Source organism: Rhagoletis pomonella, unplaced genomic scaffold (genome assembly GCF_013731165.1).
Source record: "Rhagoletis pomonella isolate Grant_MI unplaced genomic scaffold, Rhpom_1.0 Rhpom_scaffold_00004, whole genome shotgun sequence".
Classification (NCBI taxonomy): Eukaryota; Metazoa; Arthropoda; class Insecta; order Diptera; family Tephritidae; genus Rhagoletis; species Rhagoletis pomonella.
This window is the reverse complement of record NW_023458558.1, coordinates 61,015,290-61,024,690: the sequence shown is the minus strand read 5'-3', so window position 1 is coordinate 61,024,690 and position 9,401 is coordinate 61,015,290. Positions and strand designations below refer to the sequence as shown.

The window sequence follows — 9,401 nt, the reverse complement described above, 5'->3', positions numbered from 1 at the left end:
GTCATCAAACAAACAGTCAGCACATTCGCGCCTTGGCACCCACGTCACTGTTGACAGTTACAATTTCGAGAAAGTAGAGAATTTCGTTTACTTGGGAACCAGCATTAACACCGATAATAATGTCAGCATTGAAATCCAACGTAGAATCACTCTTGCCAACAAGTGCTACTTTGGACTGAGTAGGCAATTCAGGAGTAAAGTCCTCTCTCGACGTACGAAAACCACGCTCTATAAGTCACTCATCATGCCCGTACTGGTATATGGCGCAGAAGCATGGACAATGACAACATCCGATGAGGCGGCTCTTGGGGTGTTTGAGAGAAAGATTTTGCGGAAGATTTACGGTCCTTTACGCGTTGGCGACGGCGAGTACCGCAGACGATGGAACGATGAGCTGTATGAGCTTTACAACGATATGGACATAGTGCAGCGAATTAAAATACAGCGGCTCCGCTGGCTTGGTCATGTCGTTCGAATGGACACCGACGCTCCAGCTCTGAAAGTATTCAACTCGGAACCCGCTGGTGGTAGCAGAGGGAGAGAAACGACTGGCGTGCTTTGCTGAACTCGGCCAAAATCGCTTAGGCGGTTACAGCGCCAAAAAAGAAGAAGAAGAATGGTTTTGCAGAAAATGAACCAAATGGATGGCGCTGCAGAGGAAATGTATAGAGACCCCGTGTGGTTGGTCTGCTTTGGCACTATGTTTAAGTTATACGAATTTAGTTTTCAGATGTCTAAATGAAGGATGAGTTTTTCTGACGTCCTCATGCACGATCATGCGGTCTTGCATCTACCCAGAAATCAGTTCATAAATTTTACCACGAATTGTAAGTGGTGAATTAACAAGGAAAGATCACCGTAGGTATATCAATTGCTTCATTTGAAAGATACTTAAGAGATCACACGACTCATTTAGCAATGTACCGGAAAACTTTTAATCCTGTGGGACAGAGAGGATTCTTGGCCCTCCTATAACAGAAAACGCACTTCTGTGCTCTTGAGTTTCCCTATAAGAACTTTCATTGGCATACGCATCGCACCAATGTTGTAGTTGCAAGATCATACAAAAAGATTACGCATGCCTGGCAGAGATCTCACAGGTGGAAATAAGACCATCGGTAAAGCTCATGACACCGAAAGGGATTGGTATTCCATATGGTATCACAGCGTTACTATTATTGGCCTATATGTGAGGCGGATACTGTGCCTTAGTGGTTTCAACTTAAATCAAAAATTTTGACTTTACAGACTAATTTTGTTTTTAAACGCTCTTCTGCATTGGCCAACGCAAAAGCTCTTTTGAAAGACATAATATGCCTTTTTTTCAAGCACACATTTGTGCGTACGCAAAGCATTCGCTTGTGAACGACAAGTGTTGACAGATGTGTGTGAGCGTCTATAAGCATACAAATGGAATTCTTTGCCCTTAAAAAAGGCATATTATGTTTTATAAATTAGTTTTATCCTATAATTCTGAAAGATATTCTAACTCTCTATCTTTTGATGTATCAGCTATTGCAAAAAGTTAAGTAATAACGGAGATATTGGTCAAAATAAAAAGCTCACGCTCCCATTGAACTATATAGCAGGCTTAAGGCGGTTACAGCGCCAATAAAGAATTGTTAAACACGAGTATTTTCGGGTGAAAATTCGTCAACGAGAGAAAACATCGAGAACAATCGAGATATTTGAACAATCGATTAAAACATTTCGGATTCGCCGGCTCTAATCTAGGGACGTTCCGATACCATCAAAATATCGATACCTACTTAAATGAGTTTACTCAAATCGTTATTTGGGTACTACTTATATGAGTAAACCGAAAGTATCGATACCTACTTATATCGATAATTTTTCATTCTTGTATATGCAACAAAGTGAAAGGGATTTTCCGGCGTTTATCTGTGGCATACCTTTTTCGTTATGCGTTTTTCACACAAAGTCGAACTAAATAACTAAAAACATGACTTTAAACACTTTTAATTTTTTATTGGTATTATTTTGTTGAACATGAACGAAAAATAAATAGCAATTTGTGTTGTATTTACAATACAGTGGGTGGAAGACCGACCTATCCCGACAGCCAGTTCGAAAACTTCCTATCTCAGAACACTTTCCAAAAACTCCTATTTCAGACATATATTGAAAAACGCCCTATCTCTGAAAATGTTTCAAGAACACCCTATTTCATAACTCGGGTCAAAAACGCCCTATCCCAACATATTTTCAGTATATTTTCAGTTGAGATAGGACGTTTTTGAACCAAATTATGAAATAGGGCGTTCTGGAAAAGCTTTCTGAGATAGGGCGTTTTTCAATCAATTTCTGAAATAGGGCATTCTTGAATAGTTTTCTGAGATACGGCTTTTTCGAACTGGCTGCCGAGATAGATCAATCTTCCACTAAGGTGTCGATATGTATATTTGGTCATTAGTAACGATATGTATATTTATTCATTAATTAGACAACAATTCCAACCTTTGAAAGGTTCCCACAAAACTTTACGGTTTTAAAGCATTCCTTGCACTTTGCTGTGGTATCAGTAATTTTGTAAAAATATATCCATACTTTAGATTTTGGCGGTGTCATTGCTTACAGCATTTATTATTCATAAAAAAGATGCTGACAAGATATGGCACTTACTCAAATCGATTCGATACAAGTACTTTTCTTTCGATACCAAGTACGAATCGAAACAACGATTCGAGTAAAAAAAGTAGTTAGTATCGAAACAAAAGTATCGAGTACGTACTTGTATCGGGACATCCCTACTCTAATTTTGGACGCCGGTTCAGTTTTAAAAGGACGCAGGTTAGGCAAAAAATCTAAAATTTTCTATAAAAGCAAGTAAAGAATGCGTCCCACAGAAGTAAAATTAAATAATCCACCTGAAGATGCTATATCTGCAGTAAAATTTGGACCTAAAACTAATCAATACCTAATTGCGTCCGCTTGGGACGGCACAGTTCGTTTCTACGATGTCGTGAACAACGCCATGCGGACGAAGTTCGCAGAGGACATGCCCGTAATGGATGTTGCGTTTATGGTAAGAAATTGCGATTTGCAAGGTTTAACAATAACAAAAAGGTTGCTCATTTAAGGACATTGTAAATGTTGTAAGCGGCTCACTGGATAAACAACTGCGCCTCTACGACGTGAATACGCACACTGAAAACATAGTCGGTTCTCACGATGATGCTGTTCGTTGTGTGGAATATGCAGAGTCTGTAAATGGTATTTTAACGGGTAGTTGGGATAAAACTATTAAATTGTGGGATATGCGGGAAAAGCGTTGTGTGGGCACATATGAACAAAGTAACGGCAAAGTGTATTCCATGTCAGTGAATGATGAAAAAATAGTAGTGGCCACCTCAGATCGCAAAGTTCTCATTTGGGATTTGCGTAAAATGGAAGAGTATATGATGAAACGTGAATCATCGCTAAAGTATCAAACGCGTTGCATACGTTTATTTCCTAATAAAGAGGGCTATGTGATGTCCTCTATTGAAGGACGTGTTGCTGTTGAATACTTAGATCCCGACCCAGAAGTACAAAAGCGCAAATTTGCCTTTAAGTGCCATCGTGTCAAAGAGGATAACATCGAAAATATTTACCCTGTAAACGCTATAAGTTTTCATAACGTTTACAATACATTTGCGACGGGCGGTTCAGACTGTTTGGTAAATATTTGGGATGGTTTCAATAAAAAGCGTCTCTGCCAGTTCCATCAATATGACACATCGATCTCGTCATTAAACTTCAGTCACGATGGCAGCACACTGGCCATTGGATGTTCTTATATGGACGAATATGAAGAGCGGCCAGCAAGTGTACCCTATCCAGTTATTTATGTTCGTTATGTAACTGATCAGGAAACAAAACAAAAATAGAAGGGCTAACTGAGAAGATAGAAACTGCAGCAGTTGGGGCAGTAATTTATAAAGATTTTTATATTCACCCAAGGCATATTGATATGCCTTGTATTCACCAGATGTTATGATCAAACTGAAGTCCCTTAATTTTTATTGATACTGCGCGCATATTTATTTTAAGATATGACATAGGGAATGATCAATCAATTTTCATTGGTATTTATAAAACTTATTTACTTTAAACTAATATATGCATTTGAAACAAGTTTAATTGCATTTTATTTGTTGGATCAATATAGGATAGAAACAAGTAGACAACTTATGCATGTCCAATTAGGTAGTTATTTAAGATTTCTTTTACTTTTTCAACTTTGATTTTTTAGGGGCGATCTCATTTTTACAATTGTCGATAATTAAGTTTTTCTTTGGGCCAGGTTTATGTTCTGACGCTGGACATATTTCTCGGTTCAGACATTCCACACAATGTGGTCGCACAGCCTTGCAAACTGTTTGTCCAAAACCAACCAGCAAATGATTAACTTCTTGCCACAGTCCCTGCGGGAGCCATGATTCCAATGCCACACGGGTTTGTTCCGGTTGTTTTGTAGGTTTAGGTAGCCACATTAAACGATTTGTAATTCGATGTACATGCACGTCGACGCCTATTCCTGTTACCTCGTTCCATGCCGTCGCCATGCATATATGCGCCATTTTGGGACCGACGCCGGGTAATGCTTCTAATTCTTTAATGGTGCCCGGAATGTCACAGCTGTATTTGTCTATCAGTATTTGTGAGGCCAGTTGCAAATATTTAGCTTTATTCTAAAACAAGGATAAGAAAAAATTTATAAAGAGGCAGGTTCTGCAATTCACTTCCGAGTGAATTTTAATATAATTCGCTTTGAATTCAAATTAGCAGGGATTGAAATTCACCCGGAAGTGGAGTGCAGAACCTGCCTTATTATGTATTTCTAAGTGTAATTTATTTAGTTTGTAATGGACACGAAATGTCCGATATCTATATATAAATAGGCCACAAGAAAATTTTGCAATCCCTTTTTTGAAAGCACGGTTCGCTCGATTTCAATGAAACATACATCGATTTAAGGGATATAGCTTTCTCTAATCCCGAAATGTTAGTCCCGGTACATAGGGGGTGTGGCATCTGACATATAGACTAAAATGTGAAAACCACTATACCTCTAAAGCCAATTATACTGGGGAACTGAAACTTAGCACAGATGCATAGATTGTAAATAACCTACTTACGGTGAAAAATGGTAGGTACTGCACAGGATCCTACAGAATTGCCCGGCAGTTCTGGGTGTCCTACGACTCACTCAAAACCAAAGCTCTCTTAGGAATGAGCAAAACAAATGCCTACAAACTTACTGCAGTGCGCACAGGGCACTGGCCCGTTGGGGTACATGCCGAATGGATAGGACTGCCCTTCAATAGGTTCTGTCGCAGCTGCGATGACCCGGGCTCAAAAGAGATAGTCGAACACTTGCTGTGCGAGAGTCCAGACCTCGCAAGGATGAGGCTAAAGACACTCGGCAAACCATTCCTGCAGAATATTTCATAGTGCAGCTGCCTCTCTCTGTATGACGTACTGAAATTTATTAAAGCCGCCAAATGGCTGTAGGTTGCACGAGTTGTGGAATCAAAATGGCAAACTTGCTAATTGCTTGTCACCTGAGGGACAATTCACTTAAACCAACCAACCAACCAACCATCTCCAATAAATTATATAATAGAAGAAATACTATCTAATTTCTTACGAATAATAACTCTAATATGATTTCACAGCATTTTCCAATACAATTATCATACATTTTATTTTGGATAAAGTTTCGGGTTTTTCTTTAAGGCATTATTGTTTATTGTCATTCACATTTATATATAGAAGATAGATAACCAACAACCCCCTTCGGGAGATGTTGGTTTTCTGTAGTATCGAAATTTATTTAGGTACATACATAAGTACAGTACACCACCGATACCTTCTAATATTTTTATCATGGTTATGACTATACCAAGTGCTGACGTTCCCTCGACAGTTGGGTCTACGCAACCGGAACGACCCAGATTTATATCTGGGCAAGGACTGTCACTCCAGCAACACTCCCCAAAATCCCTTTGCGGAACATGTATGCTGCTACAACAACAACACTTAAATTTAAGATTTTTTTCAGAAAGTGGAGTTAATCGATGTGAACACTGAACGGCTCATATTAGGGGCATTATCGAAGTCTTGCCAAGCCCTTGGACGGTGTACGGATTGCACGGTAAAAACCGGTTTTCATATGGGACAGTTTTGCATATGTGCGAGTTATTGTTCAAAAAAAAGCTGGTGTTGTAACAGCATACAAATTACCCAAAGGTTTTTTGGGGAATGATGGAGTGACAATCCCTGGTCAGGAATAAATTTGAGTCGTTCGGTTTCTGTCCAGGGAACGGAAAAATAACACTGATGCCACTCCTACTAGACTGTAACTCCATTAAAAGAGTGGTATAACGGTAATACGGTGTTCGCATATGGCGATTTTACAGGCAACTTTTAGTTGAAAGCAACAAACGTGTGTGAACGACCTTTCAACCTTCCAATGAAGTTGGGATGCAGCTAACTTTGGATTCAACTAATCGATTCTAAAATTGCCTGGAAAATCGCCTGATGTGAACACCGTATAAGTCCAAATGGACAGAAAACATACACAAATCGTTATTTAAAAATATGTTTCGTCCTATTAGCTAGAACTCGAATTAAGGGTATAAAAAACTGGATAACGATGAGAGGAACAGAAGTTAGTGGCCCATTAGTATTATTGAAGTATTCATGTACTTTTGGTTTTTTGTTTTACCAAGGAGTTTTCAAACTTCCATATATTCTAAAAAAAAAATGCATACTATTATACATATGTACATACATATGTATGTGCAGTATATATTGCCCTGCTGCATTTATGCTTAAGTGCACATTTAACATACCCACCCGAAAATACTCATCACCGGTATTATTTTTAGCATTTGTAAGGAAACTTCTCCGATGGATGCATTAAAAATACCTGCACATTAACGATACCGGCCTTTAAAATTTGCAACTATTATCAATTATCGAAGAAAGTATTTCTTTTACCTGCACTTGCTCTACACTTACCCTTATGTTACAAACTTTTATTTTTTTTGCTCATCTCACAGAACAATCAAAACGGCTATCATTTTATGCAGTTGTATAGATACCATTCGAAAGTGCTCCCTCCACCAATATTTTGTTTCATAGGGATTCGGATACCATCCTAATTGAAGTAATAAATAAAATTCGCTTAAGTGCTTTTCCGATTAAGCACGCAAGATTTTCGTGCAAAGGATGGGCAGCTAGCAAAATATTGTGTACATACATAGGGATGGTTTCTCCAACTCAACTTAACTTTGTCAAGCCAAATTTCTTGACTTGAGTCAAGAATAAGCAGTGTAAAACGTTTTTTAGTCGCGTACTGGGCTGCCATAAATATGGTCACCGTAGTTAGATATACATACAAATTACATATGCTTACTTTATAAAATGACACAGGCTTCAGTAACTCTTCAAGTTTACTTCTCTCCATGGTCACAATTATTTCCGGTGTCATTTGATTATCCTTTAGCCGTTGCATGGCTTCGTAAGTGATTTCGTCTTTAGTCTGACTAGAAAGCATAAGGGCAACAAGTTTTTGAAATCTTTGGGTCTATTGCCAAAAATACATTAAATTGAGGTTGGAAATATGAGCTTCAACTGTGCGAAAAACTGTTTACCTTTTCATCGGCTTCGTTGTCTGAACATTTGTGGCATCCCATAGTGTCCACAGGTGCATCAGTTGCAGAGCGCATCGCTCTGATGTTCTCTAACATCAAACGCCAATTTTTCGGTTCCCACTTGTCCGAATTTTCCATTTCTTTAGCTTCAGGATTGCCAGATCTATTTAGCTTGCTTGTATCATCTTTAACCAGTGCTTTATCATCTGTAAGTTGTCTGGATTTCCCACTACTACCAGGGTTACAAATCATTTCTTTGAAATCATCTTGCTCCTTTAAACAATTTGCTGGAGCTTTAGCGGGTTGCACTAATTTATGCAGTTGAGTTTTATTTACTTTGCGCTGTCCCCGAGTTTGTACAGGTGAGAAAAATGGGGACTTGACTGTATCTTCGATATCCTGAAAGGGAAACTATACGACTTACCGGGACAACAAATTGAAGAACTTTACCTTAACTTCAACTACCCGACCAGGTTGGTATACTTTTTTCGCCAACGCCTTTGATATTGCCCCTTTTTTGCTCATTTCGGAAAATAAAATCTTCGAAAATTAAAAAATAATTGCTTTTCGCGGCACTCGCCGGTAGGAATGATTTGATACTTGTAAATACAAGTACATACTCGATACTTTTCGATCGATAACAAGTAATTTGGCATCAATACTTTTGAAACAAGTACTGAGTAGGTATGAAAAGGGAGTACTCGTATCGAAACCTGATACCAAGTTAAAGTTTGCTCCGAAATTTTTTCCTCTACGAGCCAATTTACACGATGACTTTTCACCCTGGGTGGAAAGTCATGAGTGTCGAGCTTGATGGCAAGAAGTGTAGCGAAGTCAGCGGGGAAGGCAAGCACGCACGGCGAGCGAAATCGAGGGGTTTTTTTTTGACGTTTCGCTTTTATCGAGTTCACTTTTTCGTATTTTTGCTTTGAGTTCGTGATTCGCTCCACTTTAAAAATGAGGACGAAAGAGTTGACCAAAGAAAATTTTACGCGTAAATGTCAAAAATACGCAAGAAACGCTGCAAAGAAAAAGTCCTCGTGTAAATGCACGAGGATTTTCGAAGACTTTTTTAAAAGGGAACGTGCCAAAAACGCAGGGTGCAAAGTCGTCGTGTAAATTGGCTCTACGTGTATACCTAACATGAATCGCCCTGTGCTTTTGGGCAACTTAAGACTGGTTTTCACTTTGTCATATTTTAAGGCCAAAATTTGGCGACATATTTTGACGCAACTTTAATTTCTTTATTTATTTATTTACCGAAGATATTATGGGCCAAAAACAGATAGATAGCCGACTAAGCAGCGCATCTACACGGCAACAGACCTATCCTGAACCAAACGAATCGATAAACCGACAGATTACTCCCCACATCACGACACGTCTCCCGAACCACATGAAGCTCCTTCAATTTAACTGTAACGGGCTACAGAGCAAGATTGGGGAGATAACCGTCTTCATGCATCGGCATCGCTATCCGGTCAGGCGATGTTGAGCTCGAAATATTTAACATATACATCCCCCTGTCACCTGCTGCCCGGCAGGATATCACCCTGAAATAGGTGCGCTACTCAGAGGTGAAAACCGTATGGTAGTAGGTGACTTTAATGCGCACCACGATCTTTGGCACTCAAGCCTGTCAAACGATCGTAGGGGAACAGACTTGGCTGAGCAGATAGACGATTCGACATTCTGCACAATGAACGACGACGCACCCACCAGGATTATGGGTAACTG

At 39.2% G+C, this 9,401-nt stretch overlaps 2 protein-coding genes across 3 annotated transcripts; one reads left to right on the top strand and one right to left on the bottom strand.

Annotated features, from left to right (window-relative positions):
• The first annotated feature begins 2,731 nt into the window (after window positions 1-2,731).
• Window positions 2,732-4,138, top strand: LOC118737912 (mitotic checkpoint protein BUB3). Its single transcript, XM_036468732.1, has 2 exons — window positions 2,732-3,046; window positions 3,102-4,138. Exons 1-2 carry the CDS (start codon window positions 2,855-2,857, stop codon window positions 3,888-3,890), a joined length of 981 nt encoding a protein of 326 aa, XP_036324625.1. The 5' UTR covers window positions 2,732-2,854; the 3' UTR covers window positions 3,891-4,138.
• LOC118737911 (endonuclease III-like protein 1) lies at window positions 4,133-8,280 on the bottom strand. Of its 2 annotated transcripts, XM_036468730.1 has the most exons (4): window positions 8,115-8,278; window positions 7,665-8,063; window positions 7,427-7,597; window positions 4,133-4,694 (listed from the first exon to the last, which is right to left on the bottom strand). In XM_036468730.1, exons 1-4 carry the CDS (start codon window positions 8,187-8,189, stop codon window positions 4,230-4,232), a joined length of 1,110 nt encoding a protein of 369 aa, XP_036324623.1. In that variant the 5' UTR covers window positions 8,190-8,278; the 3' UTR covers window positions 4,133-4,229. The 2 variants fall into 2 exon arrangements, with proteins under 2 accessions (XP_036324623.1, XP_036324624.1); XM_036468731.1 differs by lacking the exon at window positions 7,427-7,597 and having other exon boundaries at window positions 8,115-8,280.
• Between the last annotated feature and the right edge of the window lie 1,121 nt (window positions 8,281-9,401).